Raw genomic sequence first — 21,265 nt, forward strand, 5'->3', positions numbered from 1 at the left:
AAGAGAAGGTAAATAACCTCAATACTTCAAGAATTCTTTGATGGAAAGAACTCCAAATTCCAAGAACACAAAAATATGAGGTATAAACTATGCCTGGAGTTTGCTTATGAAATATTTGGAGAGGGAGAATAGATGGGACAAAAGAAATGATCGTAAGAAGATCAAGATAAGACTTATGAGGAGAAGATGTGGAGAACCTGGAACCTCCATGCATTGCTGGTGAGAATGCACAGTGGTACAGGCACCTTGGAACACAGTGTAGTGGTTTCTTTATGCTTTTTTAAAAAGCATAAATTTATTTATGACCCAGCAATTCCACTCTCAGGTATCTACTGAAAAGAAATGAAAACCTACGTCCACACAAAGACTTATTAGGTCAGTATTCACAATAACATTATTCATTGTGGCTAAAAAGCAGAAATAACCCAAATGTCCATCAAGTAGTGAATGGTAACAAAATGTCATCTATCTATACTAAGGAATATTACTCTACAATAAAAAGGAACAAAATATTGACATATGCTATAACACGGATAAATCTCAAAAACATTTTGCTGAGTGAAAAAAGTCAGACACAAAAAGCTATATATGGGTATGATTGTATTTATATGAAATATTCACTAAAGGTGAATCTATAAGGGCAGAAAGCATCCAGTGGTTGGGGTTATGGTAGCAGAACTAACATAGTAAGCATAAGGGATGTTCTGGGGGTGACAGAAATGTGCCAACATTGAATTGTGATGATGTTCACACAACACTGTAAATTTACTAAAAATCATTAATTGTACACTTAAAACAAGTCAACTTTATGATATATGAATTACACCTCCATAAAGCTCTTTGAAGGGAAGGAAGGAGGACCAATCCATATAGGTAATTAAACTTAAGCTATACTTTCATTTGAACAGAAGACCAGAGAAACAACATTAAATAAGGCACCAAGGCAGAAATAACAGGGCATAAGGGGAAGACATTCCAGCACAACTACTAGACTAGTACCAATGAGCATACACAGTTACAAGAATGGCCCATCAATTACAAGCTCATAAAGGGACTTGAATACTAAGCTGAGGAAATACTATTTAACTGATGAGCAAGTAAGCCATTGTTAATTATACTAATAAAGACAGAAAACAGTACGGTGAATACTAACTGGCAGTAGAGTTAATGTTGGAAAATAATGGGGCTATGTAGTCTCAGGCCTTCCCACGAAAAACTGAGGATTTTAAGGTGATGTGAAGGTAAGGCGACTGTTGAAGCAATTACTCATATCTTCCACTTTAGCTGACATGTGAATTATTCCACTGACACAGTCAGACATGTCATGACAAACATTCTAATCTACTTGCAGAAATAAGAATAGTAAGTTAAACCAATGAAACTCATAAGAACACATCATTTGTTGCTTGAAATTGTGTTCTAAGTTTCTACTTTTCTCGTTTTTCCAAATTTCCTTTAATGAGTATTCCTCTTTAAGTATTTATTTAAAAACAAATAAGTCAAATGGGCCATCTGACAATAGGTCTGTATCTTTCAAATAAACTGAATTAGTATTTATTCTGCACCAGGCCTTGAGGGGTTCACTGGTGGGCCCTACCAAACATTTAAGGAAGAAATTATATCAGTTATCTTCAATCTCTTCCAGAAGACAGAAGCAAGAGAATTCCTTCTAATTCATTCTATGAGGCCAGCACTACCTTAATAACAAAACCAGACAAAGATGTTATAAGAAAAGAAACTACAGACCAATATCTCTCATCAACATAAAGAAAAATCCTCAACAAATTATTAGCAAATTGATTCCAAAAATGCATAAAAAGAATTATATACCACAACGAAGAATTATACACCACTACCAAGTGGGATTTGTCCCAGGTTATGCAAGTCCAGTTCAGCATCTGAAAATCAATTAATATTATCAAAAGAGGAAAGAAGGAAAAACACATTATCATTTTATTAGATGCAGAAAAAGCACTTAACAAAATCCAGTGGCCAGTTATAATAAAAATTCTCAGCAGAAACAGAGGGAAACTTTCTCAACGTGAAAAAGAGTGTTACAAAAAACCTAAAGCTGACAGATGAAACCAAAAAAGAAAAAATAAATGGAGAGAGTTTCCATGTTCATGGGTAAAAAGACTCAATGCTGTCAAGCTGTCAGTTCTTTCCAAACTGACCTGGAGATTCAATGCAATCCAAAACAAAATCATAGTAAGTTATTTTGTAAATATTTACAAGCTGATTCTAAAGAGATTCATAGAGAGGCAACTGATCTAGAATACCTGCCACAATACTGAAGAACAATAAAGCTGGAGGTCTGACACTCCCCAGCTTCAATATTTATTGTAAAGTTCCGGCACTCAAGACAGTGCAGTACTGGTAAAAGAATAGCACAATGGAACAGAAGAGAAGACCCAGAAAAAGACACACAATGAATCTAGTCAACTAGTCTTTAACAAAGGGACAAAGGCAAAAAAGAATGGAGTGAAGACAGTCTTTTCAACAAATGGTGCCAGAACAGTGGACACCCATATGCAAATGAACGAATCTAGACAAGGACCTTACACTTTTCACAAAAATCAACTCGAAATGGATCACAGTCCTAAATGTGAAGCACAAAACTGTAAGAACTCCTAGAAGACAACACAGGAAAAAAACTTAGACCATCTTGGGTTTGCAATGACTTTCTGCACACAACAACAAAGGCACACTCCATGAAAAATAGAGTGATAAGCTAGACTCACTTAAAATTAAAAACTTTTGCTCTGGGAGGAACAACATCAAGAGAATGAGAAGCCACAGAATAGGGAGCAAAATCTTTGCCAAAGACTTATCTGATAAAGGACTGTTATCTAAAATATACAGAAACTCTCAAAACTCAACAATAAGAAAACAACCTGATTAAAAATGGGTGAAAAACTTAGACACATCATCAAAGAAAATATACAGAGGGTAAATAAAACGTATGAAAAGATGTTCAATTTATATGTCATCAGGGAACTGCAAATTAAAACAATAAGATACTGCTATACACCTACTAAAACAGCCCAAATCCAAAACACTGAAAATACCAAATGTTAGCAAGACTGTAGAGCAACAGGAACTCTCATTCATTGCAGGTGGGAATGCAAAATGGTACACCCATTCTGGAAGACAACATGAAAATTCTTTTCAAAATTAAACACAATCTTACCATATAATAGAGCAATTACTCTCCTTAGTATTTACCCAAATGAGCTGAACTTAAGCCCACACAAAAGTCCACTTTAGGCTTTATTTGTAACTGCCAAACTTGGAGCCATGAAGTAGGTGGGCGAATAAACTGTAGTACATCCAGACAATAGCGTATCATTTACTGCTAAAAAGAAATGATCTACCAAGCCATGAAAAGACATGGAGAAGGGTAAATGCTTATTACTAAGTAAAAGAAGTCAATCTGAAAAAGCTACACATTGTATGATTCCAACTACATGACACTCTGGAAAAGGCAAAACTGCAAACAGTAAAAAAGTCAATGGTTGTCAGGGGTTAGAAGGGAGGGAGGGATAAATAGGTGGCACACAGAGGATCTCTGGGGGGCAGTGAAACTATTCTGCAGACTATTATAATGGGGCATGTATGTCCTTACACAATTATGCAAACCCCAGAATGCACAATACCAAGAGTGAACTCTAACGTAAACTGGACTTTGGGTAATGATCATGTGTCAATGTAGGCTCATCAATTATAACTAATGTACCTCTGGTTCAGGACACTAAAATGGAAGAGCCTATACATGTGTGGGGGACAGAGCGTATGAGAATTCTACTTTCTGCTCAATTTTAAAACTGCTCTAAAAAAATAAAATCTATTCAAAGTGTATGTGTGTGTATACATAAGTCAGTCAAATAAAGTCATGATGTCTTGTGAGTTAGGTTTATAATGTTTGGATCCTAATTTTTAAAACTATAAATTCATTTTGCTTTCTTAAGCACCCAAGTCCATGAACACATAGATAATTCCTCCTGTAGGCATTGTACAGTGCCTATGATTCTGGGTGCTTTAAGAAAAATATCAGTCAAATATATGAGGCAAATGACATGTCATTGTGTGATCTGATCGTTCAAAAATTTGGCTTACTATCTATCAAAGATATACATTTTAATTTTTCTGATACACAAATACAAATAATGTGAACCCTGAGGCTGGAGAGCACAAATGAGTCGACAGTTCATTTCTACTATGAACAAAGATCACTGAAAAAAAAAATCCCATAGCTCAATTAGACTCCTGTCCATATGAAAAGCTAACACATACATACACAGATACATGCACACATACATACACACACACACACACAATCTTAAACTACATTATTTCTGAAAAATATACTGCTACTTCACAAAATAAGTTTTCCAACTACACTAAGTTCCAAATATTATTCTTCCATATACAGACTATCTTCCTAGTAAGTAGGAACCTGCTTTTTAATAAAGTTTTTTATTAACATATAATGTATTATTAGTCCCAGAGGTACAGGTCTGTGAATTGCCAGGTTTACACACTGCACAGCACTCACCACAGCACATACCTTCCCCAATATCCATAACCCAGCCACCCTCCCCTACTGAAACACTCAGTTTGTTTTATGAGATTAAGAGTCTCTTATGTTTTGTCTCCCTCCAGATCCCATCTTGTTTCATTTTTAGGAACCTGCTTTTGATTTGACATGCACCCCAAATGATTTTGTATAGAAGCCTGAGAGATAAATGGACAGCTGGCTTCTTTTCTATCATTCAGTTGCAAATGAAGTTAAGACAATGGCTAAGAGCATAAACTCCATGCAGATTGTATGGATTTGAATCACAGCTCTATTACTTCTTCTGAGCTGTGTGATCTTGGGCACATTACAGAGCCAATCAAATCTAATTTTCTCATTTATAAAATGAGGATAATAAGAGCACCTACTTCATAAATGTGGTGAATAAAATGAGATAGTACAAATCTTACCAACAGTAATATAACACACAATAACACAACAATAAAATCCTAGTTATTTATTATTAAACTAACCAAATGCTTTTTTGATTACACGTGTTGTATAACACATCAATGTCCATTACTAGATGGATAAAGGAGACTTGACAACTCATCTTAAAAAAAAAAATAATAGAATTTTAAGTAACTTGCATGCCTCTTCACAGTTTAACATATTTAAAAGGAAAAAAATGATTTTAAAGTGCAATGTTAAATAATGTAACATTGTGTGTCAACTATATTCCAACAAAAAATAAAGTGCAATTTTATTTTAAAAAAAAAAAGCATAATAAACCACTTACTGATATCTACCCTCTGTTCAATTGGCAAAGGACTGACTCGGCTAACAAGTTTTGAAAGACATGTTGCTGCAAGGAGCTGAGCATAGGATGTCTGTAAAGAATAATAAATTTTATTTATTATTATCACAAATGAAATTAGAATCATCAAAACACTGTGACAGGAACTTTTCCTAAGCAATAATGGAAACTTTTCTGGTTTTCCAAAACGGCAGATTAACAATGAATAAAGTATATATACAAATATACAAATATATATATACAATCTCTCATAAGGGTTCATTGAGGAAGGTGTAGGTCACTTTTTCAAACAACAGCAGATAATCAAGAGAAAAAATATTATTTTGAGCAAGTTCAAATAAAGTACTCTTACCACGTCTACACAGTTCTGTACGATCTGGCCTCTGATTATCTCTCCCAATTCACCTGGTTCCACTCTTCACTGTCCTCTGACCATAACAGCTCTCTTTTCGCCCCTTCCTATGCATTTCATACCCTGACCTCCACACTCCTTCAGATCCATGTCTTACGGTATTGTATTCCCTTTGACCACCAATTGTCTTAACTTTATACTCAATCCTTCAAAATTTGGTCCAGTTACTCACATCTCCAGCAATTTCTTGTAAAGATAGTCCTTCTTTCTTTTTTTTCCTCTGAACTAGAGGTCAGCAAACTAAGGCCCATGGATAAAATCCTATCTGTTTTTGTAAGGTCCATGGGATATGAATGGTTTTTACTATTTTAAACAATCAGGGGAAAAATAAAAATAATCTTTTATGACACGAGAAAAATCATGAAATCCAAATTTCAGGGTCCATATAGAAACACAGAGCACAGACATGCTCATGCTCATTCGTTTATATATTGTCTATGGCTGCTTTCAAGCTATGACAGCAGAGTTGAATAGTTGAGACAGACAGTATTTGACACTCATTGCCTCCTGCTGCTGAATGCATTATAAATTGCAGTAATACAGTTATAATTCCATAGCACCTAGAGTGCCGTGGGTATTGCCATGACATGTATCTTTGATTATTACCAGTGCATAACCACCATGTCAAAACATGATAAAAAGCAGATTTCAAATACCTAACTTTTAAGGCACAGGAGAGTTTGAATTACTATTATTGAATTAGATAGTAGAGCAATGTGCTCTTTATGAAATGGCACTATGGCTATCCTAAAAGACTATAATTTATGTTGACAGTATCAGACTATGTATTCAGGACAATGTTCCTAATTCACAGGAAATCAACAGTCAGAAAAAGTAGAAAATTGAAACAGAGTATCTCATCACAGTGGAATTTCCTCACAAAAATAAAATAGAACTGAGACCAAAGTTCTGAAGTGATTCATTTGTTAGCCAAGTATGGAAAGTCATTTACCAATGGAGAATTAATTAAAATCACCATTATTTTATTATAGTAGCAAAATTATATATGCAGAGAAAATAAAACTCAAACTACTAGACTTTCAATGAGAACAATGCTGAAACAGTTGAAGACATGGAAGCAACATCAAAAGTCAATTTCAAACAACAAGGGAAATGGTTTGGAGGTTCTCTTTAGCTCCTCATGAGCTGACAGATGTTGCTAATTCTGTCTTATTCCATTAACAATATTATCCATTTATTCCAGACATCATTACTAAGTTCAAAGTGACTAAAGGCCTTGATGAAAAGTCTATGTGGAACATCAGGCCAGAAATATTTTCAAAGAAGTTAAGAAAACACTGTGTACAACCTGAAGCAGTATCTGCTAAGATGTGTCACAAGCGGTGGTAAAAATATATAGAGCAGAAAAGTGCTTAGTTGTACAAATTTACAAAATTTATAAAAATGTAAGAGTCCAAAACCTATGGTTATTCATTATATTCTCCATCAGTAGATAATCTGTAGTAAATTATTTGAGTCTATCATGTATTAATGAATCAGTGGTGTTAACAGTAGACTTCTAATTCACTTTTGTGAACTTATCTTCAGTTCTGTGAATTTCTGTCAGAAAAAGAAGCAGAAAGTCCTGACTTGCCCCACCACAAGATAGTTCAATAGCTTAGCACTAGTAAAGTTTTATTGTAATTTTTTTTTAGCTCAGGGCTGAGACCGAAATTTTTCTGAGAAGAACAATTCTAAACCCCTATTGTTGAATGCTAAATGGCTTTGAAAATTAGCTTTTGCTGCAGACTTGATAACATAATTTAATGAATTCAACCTAAACTAAACTAAACTAAAAGGCAAACGAGTGCTTAGTACTTATATTACAAAACTTAAAATGCAGTAAAGTCATTTCAATAATAACTAACACTTTTTCGATCACAACTAGTATTAAGGAAGCTGCTTTAAACACTTTCCATACTACCAAAAGTTAAAACAAGTAGCAAGATCTCTCGTCGCAAGTATATTTTCTGAACTCAAACTATATGTCCAGCAGCATTTTTCAGACCCTGAAACAAGTGGAAAGGAAATTTCCATATTTTCAAAACCATTTAACTGAGCAACTGAGGAGCTCCCAGCTACCTTTCAGTTGGAAGTGATTACTCTGCAATGTGAATGACATTCTGGAAGGCAAACATCCAGAATTCCATAAATGCCTTCTAAGTGATGAATATGCTTAATTAAAATCATATGCTTATGGATGGATATCAGTATTTGGCAGTATCTATTTATGTGAAAAGACATTTTCAAAGATAAAATATTAAAAATCTCATTAGAGACGAGCATTAACACACGAACATTTGCAATCAACACTAATGACACAAGTACGAACTTTGAACCCCAATTAAGTCAAAAGTTATCTCCCAAAGAATAATTTCATTCTTTTGATTAGTAGATCTGTATCACAAAAAAAAAACTGTATTCAATTATTATACTTTAAGTTTCATCAATAAAACTTTGTGGAAATTTGTTTTCTCTCTTCTTATAGATGTACTTACAAAATATCCTTTATTTAGCCTCTTGGCCTGCAAAATCTAAATATTTACTGTTTGGCCCTTCACACAAAAAGTTCGTTGACCTCTGTTCTAGCCCCTACAGTCTCCTACTGTAGCACAACCATATTATTTTATAGCTATCTATTTACATACTTATACCTCCCCAACTAAACTAGGAGTTACTTTTATGCATGTGCATGGGGTAAGTAGGTAGCACTATACCTAGTTTTAAATTTAAGTATTTGCTACATGACTACTGAGTGAATAGCTAAGAATCTCTAGAAGGGACACAGGCAAGAGATAGTCAGCATTCCTATGAACCATTCCTTCATGTTTTAGAGTTAATTACAACCTGCCTCTCTTACCTGAAATTTTTTTTTTAAAAAGGCTCTGACTCAACTTTCTAAAAATGCAAACTTTGCCCATTACTGATGGCAAAGGGGGTCAAGAAGAATCAAGACATCAAAAGGGGTGAAGAAGAATCAAGAAACTATTTCAATTTATGCCTATTTCGACCTCTTGAGCTCTTTTCTAAGTTTGCTCTCCAGGCTTTCCAATTCTTTCTATGATTAATCCTTTGACAGTGAAATAAACTATACCAAGAAGACATGGAGTATTATCTTTCAATTACCACTGACCATAACCTATATAAGTTCATTGACACTAACATACATCTACTGATCTCTCATGGTTAATTGCTGTTATCAAATACTTACCGTTCCTTGTTCTAATAAAAGTTGACACTTGCTGAGACATTCTGGGCTGTCAATAAGTTCCAGGAGTGATTTCTCAGCCTCTATTCTTTGTGTAAGATCAGTCCCTATGTAGAGATGAGTACATAACACTTCCAATTCAGCCAAGCTCTTGAGAAGAAAAAAATATATATAACATTTTACTTGAGTGAAAAACAAAACTAAGATAAATATATTAATGCAGGAATTGAGGGATGCATATCATGCCTGAATTCATCAATTCAAGAAATACTTACTGAGCTACCACTACTTACTCAGCGTTACAGTGGTGAACAAAAAAAAGCCTATCTCCTTCCTCTAAGTTATTTATTTATAAGTTGACAGTAACTGTAGTGGAAAAGAGTATAGAAAGAGAAGAACTTAAAAAAAAAAAAAGAAAAAGAAAGAAAGAAAGAGAAGGACTTGCCTAATCCAAGGAGTTTGAAAGGTCTGCCTGAAGGAGTAACATTTATCCTAAAAGGGTGAGCCAGACAAAAAAAGACTAGATGGCAGTCCAGGCAGAGAAGTAGCGTTTACCAGGGCCCAGAACAGAGTGTAATCATTTAGAGGCATTAAAAGTCAACGTCAATGTAGTAGACAGCAAGGAGGAGATGCCAAATGAAGCTAAAGAGATGGGTGGGGGGATTATCATGAGTGAGTTGCAGACACTATATCAATTACATTACTTCTCAAATTATAAGAATTTCAATGGTTCCATCCACAAAAAAGCAAAGATAATTATAAATATACGCTGATTTGGGGCCTCTAAACTAATGACTCATAGTGCTGCAGGCAAACTCTGTCACAATTTTCAGGAACTATGACCTAACCCCATGTTATTTCTAGCAGTGTAATAACTAGTTATCATGTTGTAGGCTCCTATTTTATAAGCACAAAGAATAATTCATTCTGTTTATAAATATAATTTCATCTGAAGATATAAAATACATGGATAAGATCTGGGAAAAAAATGAGATCAGCATTCTTTTTTAGCTCAAAACAATTTTTATTAAAGGCACTTGACTAAAACAAACTACTTCGCTTTGAACTTGAATTAAAGAGAATTCTTTGGAAGACAAAAAAAAAGGCACAGATTTCAATATCAGGTAGTCATACGAAGGTAATCAGATATTCCTAAAGAAATGCCATTTTTTATCCTTTCTGGCCTGAACTGTTACATGGCAGCCTTAGAGCTACACTAGGCCAAACATTCTCTCAAATACATGTATCTCTGCCTAACAGGAATGCACATAAAACACTGAAATGGGACTTCCTCTAGCTCCCTTTATTCTTTTCACTTCTTTCTCCTTCTTAGCTCCTTTATGGCATTTTCCATTTTCTATCCAGGTCAGAGCCAAACATCCCAGACTTGGGAAATTTCTGCTAGAGTGAAAGTAAAGAAGAAAGGTTTCAAATGAATAAATTAAGATAAAGGACCTCAAGTGTGACACATTTTAAATATTTCCTCCACCTAGACTGGCCCAACAAGGCCCCAGAGTACCGCTCCATAATGCTCATATTAAAATGCATAGAAAATGTATGCTTCATGAATACATACAAATTTCCATATTTTCTCCAAGGGTAAGAAATACAAAAAAAGAAAGAGCTACCTTCTTCCCTCTCTTGACTCATGATTAACCTTAGAAGTATTTTCCTTCATCTAATAAATATGAAGGGCTAAATTTTAGAACTGGTAATATCCAGAATAATTTAATGATAAACTGATCCTGCTGTCAAGCATTCATCAAGGTCTAAAGAGTCTTTGAAGTAGACCTTAAATTCAAAAAGAACTGGTCCAGAAATAATGACAAGACCTAACTATTTAAAAGCAGAAGGCAACAAAAAAGTGACACTCAAAACCTGTCTTATAAGTTTGTTTGGAGAATAAAATTTTATTTAAATTATTTATTTATTTTATATAATATAATATATTTTATTATTTATTTTTATTATTTATTATGATGATGATTTAATAATAATATTGTAATAGGTAGAACTGTATCCCCCTAAAAGATATGCCCAACTCCTAATCCTGGTACCTTTAATGTGTCCTTATTTGGAAATGAAGGTCATTGTAAATCCTAAATTAAGGATCATAAAGACACTGGCCTGGATTTAGGGTGGGCCCTAAGTCTAATGATTCATAAAAGAAAAGAAAAGTACATGTGAGATGCAAAGACACAGAGCTACACAAGGGAAGTCATATGAAGGAGAAGGCAGAGGCTAGAATGATGACTCCACAAGCCAAAGAACATCAAGCATTACCAGCAGCCAGCAGAAAGTAGGAGAAAGGCATGGGGCAGTTTCTCCCTCAACGAGTCCAGAAGGAACCAATAAGACTGGCATATTAGTTTCAGACTTCAGCCCTCATAACTGTAAGACATTTTCTGTTGCCTTTTCAGTTTGTGGTAATTTCTTAAACAGTACTAGGAAACAAATACAAATACTAGTATTAATCAATTCAGTGGTACCTAAGTAAACCTATTTGAAAAGATTCCAGAAAAGTTCTTGAAATTATTTTGTCTGTTTTGCTATACTGATTTAAAGAACCTCAACAAAGAACAAATCTGGAGTGTATTCAAACAGTATTCATTTAAGTCAACAACATTACAAATTACCTTTTTCTTTCCAAAGGTATTTCGAAGTACTAACTGAAAGGCAGTACAAGATAAAAAGGGAAAGGTTTGAACTTTTTCTTATGGAAGACTGAAGCAAAGGCGGGGAAATCAAGTCATTCTTTCACTGTAATGATAGTAAGAAAACACATCCCAGGCATATCAATCTTTTTAGAGAAAAGGACATATCTACAAAGATCCTTACCGTGGTGGAAAGGCATTATCTAAACATTTAAAACACTTAAACTCATAATATGGTGAATGCTGACTGACCAAGCAATCTTCTGATTAGCATTTGACTTTCCAGAGAATCTATAAAGAGAGACTTTATTTCTCACAATGAAATGATAAATTTGCATCCTAGTTTTACACACTGATGTCTATGCACATGGTTAACATTAGAATGCTTCAGAGAAATGGATCCCTTCTCTGTTTGCTGACAAATCAGGTATGAGTTATTAAAGCTCCTGCAAGGCTTAATATCAATATTAGATGCCCATAAAAATAACTAATAGGTAGAACAAGGAGAATTGGACATCACTTAACTCCCAAAGAATAACTATCAAATATAAACAGAAAGTACCCAACTTCCATTGCGGAAGAGACAATGACATAATTTTGCCTTAAAGATTTTCCAAGCTATTCTGAACTCGTTTCTAGTCTTTGCACTTGACATACAATTAATCCCTAACTGATGAGACTTTCTTTCTATACAGTAATTCTCACACGTGTATCCATCAACAGGCAAGTGCTGAGTAAAACAAAAAACAAACAAAAACAGACAAAAAGAGTATATATCGGAAGGTATTACAGGAACAGAAAACAGATTTCAGGTTTTGGCCAGGGAGGGAGGAGAGCAGAACAGAACAGGGGAACAGCAATGGGGGATTACAAAGGAACAAAAAGAAACTTTGGAGAGAAGATGGATATGTTCATTATCTTGATTTTAGTGATGGTTTTGCAGGTGTAAACATATGTCAAAACTGTACAATTTAAATATGTGCAGTTTGCTATTTGTCAGTTACACCTCAATATTAAGCTAAAAGAAAAAGAATGACGGCTTTTGTTCTAAGGAAAAAAATGGCCCCTAATAATAAAAAATAAATCGATGAGCCACAAAAATCCCACCACAATTGAATTTAACTCTTTTCAATTACTTCTCTATATTTTTCCTGCCATATGGAATTAAGGTTCTTGATTATCATTAAACACTTTCATCTTGAAGTTAATAATTTCCCCACAGATCTTTGTCTCTTCTTCCCTTTACTACCTTTTCCTTAGTAAATCTGAAGGCTCTTGGAACTCTTCCTTCTACAATGAATTAAGTAGTATTTGTTTTTAGAGCCTTATAATTTACAAGGATTTATAGCTTTTATTTTTCAAGCAATCCTGAAAAGTAGATTCCTGTAAAGTAGATATTTGTAGTACACCCAGGTTTAAGAACAAAACAACAACAACAAAAAAAAACACCACTGAGGCTTAGAATATACATACATACATACACACATATACATACATATGTATATTTGTTGCTTATGATCAAGTGTGAAATAAATGGTCAATTTTGAGCCAAACAAATACAAGTCTATACACCTCAAGAACACGCTGTTTCCTTACCACCCTGACATCTTGCCACCCTTTACTTCAGTCTGCAGGGAGATAAGCAGATGATTTTCTACTCTATACATTCAACTCTGTCTGCTCACCATCTTTGTATATACCAATTTCTTCCTCTTAGAAATTCAGAAAGATGCTAAAAACCCAAAAATGTCAAAAACTGAATTGAACATATTTCCCCTTCCAAGTGGCTCTTTGTTTTCAGTGGTTTCAAAGGCCTAGACCAGGATCTAGATTTTTAATTTTGATGTTAGTTTTGTCTCTTCCTTCTCCTTAGTCCCTCCTATATAGTTAAGAGTTTGGCCTTGCCCCATTACCCTCAGATTCTGGAAGGTTAGCCTATGTCATACCTGACTGGCCTATTTTTGTTTAGGGGCCAGGAACTGGGGGGTACACATTCCACAGTCTTAAGTTGGGGGCTGGCCAAACCAGAAAGACCAACCATGTGTTTCAGGGTGCAGGCTTTGGATCACATTAGTATTACCCTAAAATCTGAAATCAACCATGTGGGCAATCAACAGTCAATCATGACTATGTAATGAAGCCCCAATAAAAAGTTCCCCAGTTTGCAATACTCAATGCACACTGTCATATATATAGGCTGGGTGATTAACGTGCCCTAAGAACAGCAAAAGCTTTGTTTTGGAACCTTCCCAGACATTGCCCTTTGCATCTCTTCTTTTAATCAATTTTAATCCGTGTATTTTCCCAGGAATAAACTGCCTGCATATGACAGCTTTCAGTGAATTCTTCGAGTCCTTTGCTAAACTATCAAATCTGAGCCTGGTTCTAGGAAACCCCCAAATATGCAGCTGGTGTTAGAAGTGAGGGCAGGGAGGGAGTATCTTAAACCTCACAGTTTAGCTAATTCCTGGTATATACCTAATTTGTCATAAAATCCTAACAATTCTTTTTAACTAGAAACTCAGACTTAATACCTCTACATGCTATTCATGGACAATAGAACAACAGAACAGTATTTTCTAACTGTGGCCTCCAAGTGCCCTGGATTTCTTCAGCAGCTTCTTTGAAAAGGAGTGGAAAGCTTTGGAATCTACCATTTATTGACCCGAAGCAAATTATTTAACCTTTCTAAACCTCACTTTTGAAACCGCAGATAGTAATATCCACCTCCCAAAATAACTATGAAGAGTAAGATAGAAGACCGAAAGCTTAACACAGTGCCTGACACACAACAGAAGCAAAATAAATTGTAAATAATTCCTGCAGTTCACGATAAATTATGAAACATTATATTGGCCTTTTGTCTGTAGTTTCTCCCATTTGAGCCCATGCTGCCATGATCTTTCCCAAACCTTCTTCCCATTATGTTACTATCATGTTCAAATAAAACAGTGCACAAACACATCTAGATCAAATCAGGTAGCCTGGCTGGGTATTAAGAAGCATAGCCAAAGTTCCTGGTTCTGGAACAATTCTGAGAGCAAAAGGATGAACCAAATGAGTACTCTAAATTATTCCTAACATTACCTCTTGATTCTCATCTCAATCCTTCTGTTTTATCTAAAATTCTTTTATCTTACCTATTCTCAACTCTATCTTTCTTTCCTCACTCTGCCTTCCTCCCACCAATCTGGACTGTCTCCTCTGATGATAATCCAGATCCATCGCTTCCTTTGGGACAAAGAACTCTAACTCGCTCACAGCTTCCTAACCAGAATGCATGTACCTGGAATAGCATGCCTGGCATATTGATCCTCCTGCCCTCCAGGCAACCAGACTTTTGGCTGTGAGCAGTTTATGTCAATGAACAAGACAATTACCATTTTTTATGTATGCCATGATGTGAAAAAGAATGTACAGAAGTGCCCTAACCTCACCTTACGCAAGTCCACATCTTTACTCATCACCCTAATGGCATAATTTTTGACAAGCTACCCTGGTGAGCAGGTAAACAGTAAGCTACTGATAGGAAAGAATATGGAATTATGAATTACTGGGCCTACTCTAACTCCACAACCTTGGGCAAGTCACAACTGTTCTAAGATTCAGTGTTTTCAAGAATCAAATGTATATATGTACATATATGCACACCTCTCAAATCACTTGTGTGGCTCAAAATCAATAATAAGCCCACGTGAGGGGCACCTGGGTGGCTCAGTGGGTTAAGCATCTGCCTTCGGCTCAGGTCATGATCCCAGAATCCTGGAATCGAGTTCTGCATCGGGCTCTCTGCTCCGCAGGGAGCCTGCTTCCTCCTCTCTCTCTCTCTCTCTGCCTGCTTCTCTGCCTACTTGTGATCTCTGGCTGTCAAATAAATAAATAAAATCTTAAAAAAAAAAAAAAAAAAGCCCCTGTGAAAAGTCAAAATGTTAGGTACTGGTTATCATTTTTAATAAATGCTCCTAGAGTGAACTGGAAAATATGGTCTCATACAGTAGGAATACTTCAAACTGAGAAGTTTCAGAGCTTTTTTCTGGCTCTCAAAACCGTATGAACTTTTATTTGTCCAACTACACTTCCAAGCTGCTGTGAAATACATTCCTGAAAAACCAATATAGGTAGTTTTGGCGTTAGTAGCTAACTTTTCCAAACTCTAAGTATGAAGAAGTCTTCCGGGACTGAGGGATTTACTATTATGCATCATCTTTCTAAGCCTGAAAACTTCCAAGCTTCCACCAGTCTTCACCCTCAAGATCACACCTGAGCTATGAATACTTGATTACCTATTTACAATCCCTAGGACCTCCCTGTAAGATTCTTCCTGTGAAAATTTCCTGGGGGCATGTTTACCAAAATGGAAACAAATAACATTATTTTGACCTGGACACCCTTAGAAATGGCAAGGAGTCTAAAGGTAATGTGTGGGGCTCACTACTTCCTGGTGTATAAATCCTGGAGTTTTCAATTACCTGAGTGGCTGGTTGGAAAGAAAATATCCTTTGGAAGAATCAGTAAATAAGAAATGAGTCAGTATGACCACAGGTAGTCCAAAGAAGTCTACAAGAGGAACTTGACACATAGAGACAGTCACCTCATTATGAAATTGACTACCCCTCCGAGGTCATTCCCACCATCCAGAGCAGCCTCCCCTTCTCTCTTCCATTTTACATGAACCTTGTGCTCCAGCCAGACCAAACTTCCCACAGGGTGCCATGTTCTTCCACAATTCTTCACCATCGTTCACATGGTCCTTTTGCCTCTGTACTCTTTCCCCTCCTCTTCATCTGGCTGGCTCCTAAAATTCAAGACCTACTAGACTGCAAGTTCCCTGAGAGTAGAAATGACAGTTTTGCTAGAGCTGTTTTCCATGCCTAGCAAAGTAGGAACTCCGTATATAACTGGACGAACGGAAACTCAAAGCATCTCCACCGAGAAGCAGAGAAGCTCTGCCTCACTTCTACACACACACACACACACACACACACACACGGACACGCGCGCGCGCGATTGACTGCTCGTCTTCAATGTTCCCATGATATCCTGTGATCAGTTCTACCGTATCATTTCCGCACGTACTGTGATTATCAGTGAATTCTATGAGGGCAGGGATGATAAGATGATGTAATCCTTTATCCCTGAACAGTGCACAATGCTTGAGACACAGTGGGGAGCTCCATAAATGTTTGTTGAATGAATAACTGGATGCACATGCCAGTGCAGCCCGAAAATACGTGAGCCTTCCTCCGCAAGCACGCGTCCCATCCTTATCTCCGCGCGCCTCCGGCACGCTGCCCCCGTTTCCTCCTCCAATAAAGCGGCTGCTAAGCACTCCGCAACTCCCTACAGATACAGCCCCTGCCCGCTCTAGCCAATTAAAAATCCAACCGCTGCCGCCGTTCCCTCGGGGGACCCTGGCCCCCTCTCGAACTGCATCCCCACCGTGCGGACGGTGGCCAGGGACACAGCGGGAAGACTGGTCGGCCTGGTGGGGCTCCCACCTGCCTGGGCGCCGCCAAAGCCGCCCTTCGCATAGTGCCCCGCGCAAGGAGTGCGGGCTCCAGCGTAGCGGGTCCCCAGCATCCGCACCTCCCCGGAGGGGCGAGCTCCGAACCTGACCCCTTGCCTTTCCACCCGCCACCCCCGGGCACGGGCCATCCCCTCTTCGGGCCCGGGGCCGGGGTGGGCAGCCCAGGCCAGTGCCCGAGTCTCCGACCCGGGCGGGGGCGGGAGCTGGGGCTCCAAGGCGCCGGTCAGCGGCCCGGCGTCCTCCGCCGCCGTCCTCCGCCCTCCGTCTCCAGACCGCAGCGTCGCGCCGGGTTCCCGGGACGGCGGAGCGGAGGCCCGCGGTGCAGAGCGCACTGACCTGGAAGTGGAGCGCCATCTTCCCGGGAGGCGGCGCCGACCGGCCGCCCCGAGCGCCCGAGGGGAGGGAGCGGAGGCGGGCACCGCGGAAGCCCCAGCCGCCCGCGGGGTCCCTGCGCCGCTGGCTTGCTGGCACGTTCGTCGCCTCGGCCGTGCGGCCCCTGCGTTTGAAGCGCTGGACGGGGCGGGACCTGACGGGACGGGGCGGGGTGACGGAGGCGGCGCGCGGCTGGGGGGTGGGGAGTGGGTGGAGGTAGGCCCGAGGGGGCGGGGCCTGGGGAGCCGGGAATCTCAACCGCCCCCAGCACGGAAGTTTGAACCGATGCTGCTACCTCAGGTGGGTCGTAACCTCTGACATCTTTCCTTTGACACAACCACCACAACTCAACTGTCAGCCATGACCTCTGGTTCTTACATCTTCCGCAAATTCTGTTGATCCTGAAGACTTACAGCACAACTATGGCCACAGCTTCTGATGCCCCCCTCTCCGTAACTGTTCTAGTTCCCTGAACACCCACTTGCCATGCACAATCTGCCATAATCTTTGACTCCTTCATGCCAGCGGCTTGCTGTTCTTGACCCCTGACTCCCAGAGTCCAACTTCCATTTTCTTTTTTAACTTTATTTGGCTTGAAATTGAAATGACAGTGTCTACATGTGTTAAGTTGTAAAATTCCAGCTCGCCTATTACTACTTCTTGCCTATATTTCATTTAATATGAATTTTATTTTACACCAAATGATTCTATTGGAATGAGGATTTATTTGAACAAAAGTAAGTCAAAGTTATTCCTTTCTGGTGCTCTTCATTTCTTCTTAAAGATTGACCCTTCTAGTTGGAGGCATTGTACTTCAGTGTGAAAAATTACTTTAATACTAATTATAGTTTAGGTTTACTAGTGACAAAGTCAGCCTTTGTTAACATGAATACAACTTTATACCTGTATCTTTTATAAGGATAGTTTTGCTAGGTATAGAATTCCATTTTGTCTTTTAAAAAAATGTTCTCAGCATTAAAAAAAAAAAAAAAAAGTGTCTTTTCCCTTGATTTCTGGTTGTCATTGTTTCTGTTGTGAAGTTAGCCATGAGTCTGACTATTGCTCCTTTGAAGGTAATACATCTCCTCCCACCCCTGGCTGGCTTAAATTGTTTCTTTTCTTTCTTTTTTGTCTTCAGTAGTTTGAGTGTGATGTAACTCTGTGTGTGTGTGTGTGTGTGTGTGTGTGTGTGTTATCCTGCTTGGGATTCCTAAGGCTTCTTAAATATGAAATCTGATATTTTTATCAGTTTTTGAAAATTATCTGTATTTCTGTTCCTTTCTCTCTCTTCTCTTTCTGGAACTCCAGTTACATCTACCTTAGATCTTTTTAAGTATTCCATATGTCTCTTACACTCTTTTCTGTATTTTTTGTCTTTTTTTTCTCGTTGTGTTTAAATCCGCATGTTTTTTTACTGGCCTGTCACCCAGTCAGTAGAAACTGTTCTGCTGTGTCTTAGTGCTGCTACACAACCCCTCTATCGGAATCTTAATTTTAGTTATAATATTTCCAGGTCCAGAATTTTCATTTGCATTTTCCCTTTCCATTCTTTTAACAGATTCTAAGGCTCTGGTGGAATTGTTTATCTTTCTTTCCTCTATTTTCTTGAACATTTTAATCATATAATTTAAAGCACCAATCAGATAACTCCAATATCTGAATCACCTATGAGCCCTTCCAGCTTTCGGCATTTGGTCCTATTTTTTAAGCATGCCTTATAATTTCTTACTAAATGTCAGACAGTGTAATAGAAAAATTGTAGAGACTGTGGATGATACCAGCTTTCTCCAAAGAGGATTAAGTTTTCTTATTGTAGTAGGCAGACAGAATACAAGTGAATCACCTTAATCTGATTGGGACTTGGTCCTAGGCTTTTAAATTCAAGTTTATTTCAGGTTTGCCCTTATTCCTAGGTCATGGTTCTTAATAAATCTTAATAGATCTTGAAAGCCTAAATATTTTCCAAGACCCCTCTGCCTTGTGGGCCTTGAACTCTAATCCCCATTTCCCCAATTCTGTGAAACTGCTAAAATCTCTGTTTACCTCTTCAGGTGCTGTTCTGCTCAGTCCCTTAAAGTCTCTTCCTGTGCATGTACGTCTTAAAAATTTACTGGTGATTTAAAGGGAATTTATACACAGATTTTGGAGCTCACATCTCTGTGATTTTCTTCTCTCTAGAATTGTGTCCTTCACATCCTAGCTGCATTTGTTCCTAAACTCCCATCTCTGTTCCTAGCCTACTGAGAATGCTACTATCTATTTAGCTCAGTTACCCCTGTGGTAATTCAAAATGCCCCATGGGTGGGAACAGACCTGAATGTGGACCTTGCCCTCAGTGCTTTCTTGCTCTCCAGAGTTAAGTCAATCAAGTCTTGTCTTTATAGGTTCTTCCCTCGAGCCTTCTAGCAATTGTTACGTGTGTGTGCCATTAATATACATTAAATTATCAAATTTATATCTATTATGTATGTAATATATTAACATATTTGTTAAAAGTGTGTATCTCTGTGTGTGTTTGTCCTGTTTTTATAATTGATTTAAGTGGGAGGTCTAATTCAACATAAACTACTCCATTATGATCAGACTGTTTGCATCTCCCATTCTTCGTCCTTGATTTACATAGCTTATCCCGAGCACATGAATCCTTGTCCCCATAACCCAACTCCTAAACTTGAAAATGTTCAATTTCCTCATTCTGCCATTTATGATTCCTATATCTTAAAGTTTTTGATTCCTATATTCTAACTTCTATGTCCATGCTTTAAGACTTTTAATATCCAGTCTCATTTGTGACTCTTAATCCCTAACACCAGTGTTGATTTCTGCCATCCCTATTGTATCTGCCACAAAATACTCTGTTATTTTAACTGCCTATTGTCTAACTTCTGAATCCCAGTCCACATTTTAAAGTTATTGTTTTAAAGTAGCATTTCTATTACCTCAAAAATTAAGCCATTACAAGAGGAACAATTTCTTGAGATTTGATCATTCGGCTTTTTCTTTCCCCATACCAGACTCCTTGGCACAAATATAAGGTTGTGATAAGAACAGCAGCTGACTATTCTGTGGATTTACAAGGTAACTCAGAAAAGGAAAAACCAATTCTTTTTTCCCTTTAAATTTGAGTGACTACTAAAGATTTCAGTTTATAATGAACTCTCCCTTCCATGATTTTCTAACAAGATATGCATACAACTCCATATCTTTTTTGTCAATTAATAAAATTTAAGATAGAATTGTGTCCCTGCAGCTATTAAAACTATCACAAGGGGCACCTGGGTGGTCCAGTCAGTTAAGCAACTGCCTTTGGCTCAGGTCATGATCTCAGGGTCCTGGGATAGAACCCTGAATCAGGTTCTCTGCTCAGCAGGGAGTCTGCTTCTCCCTCTCCCTGCTCCTACTCTTTCTATCTCCCTCTCTCTCTCTCAAATAAATAAATAAAATCTTTAAAAAAGAATTTTTTTTAAACTGGTACAAAAGATGCTCCAGGATGTCAAATAATTCATTTCTATCACAAAACTCAATTAAAGGAGGTACATTTAGGGCTCTTAGGAATTAAAATATCTTCTTCTATGTCAACTAGCCTTCTAAAAAAGACAAATGGATATTTGATCTTTGTATCTTTTCAGGAAATTCAATTAACGTTTGTGATTCTGGTACCTTGGGAAATTCACCTAACGTCTTTTGAGTTTTGATTTGTTATTTATTGTTTCTATAACAGGGCTTATGTGGGCCTGAACTGTGGGGCTGAACTGTGGG

General features: G+C 37.6%; 1 protein-coding gene across 8 annotated transcripts in view; it reads right to left on the minus strand.

The window, feature by feature from the left end:
• The window catches only part of RANBP17 (RAN binding protein 17), a 314,483-nt gene extending 296,791 nt beyond the window's left edge, over positions 1-17,692 (minus strand). For 3 of the 8 annotated variants that reach the window (XM_082726136.1, XM_082726135.1, XM_082726133.1), the window contains exons 1-3: positions 17,471-17,692; positions 8,957-9,103; positions 5,316-5,406 (exon numbers count right to left, since the gene is read on the minus strand). In XM_082726136.1, coding sequence (XP_082582262.1) covers positions 5,316-5,406; positions 8,957-9,103; positions 17,471-17,488 — 256 coding nt within the window. In that variant the 5' untranslated portion in view covers positions 17,489-17,692. Of the gene's footprint in view, positions 1-5,315; positions 5,407-8,956; positions 9,104-11,236; positions 11,343-17,470 lie in introns of those variants that run through there. The other 5 variants (XM_082726132.1, XM_082726134.1, XM_082726137.1 and 2 more) reach the window with 5 other exon arrangements.
• Positions 17,693-21,265: the final 3,573 nt, after the last annotated feature.

The sequence above is a fragment of the Mustela nivalis genome, assembly GCF_964662115.1.
Source record: "Mustela nivalis genome assembly, chromosome: 3".
Lineage (NCBI taxonomy): Eukaryota > Metazoa > Chordata > Mammalia > Carnivora > Mustelidae > Mustela > Mustela nivalis.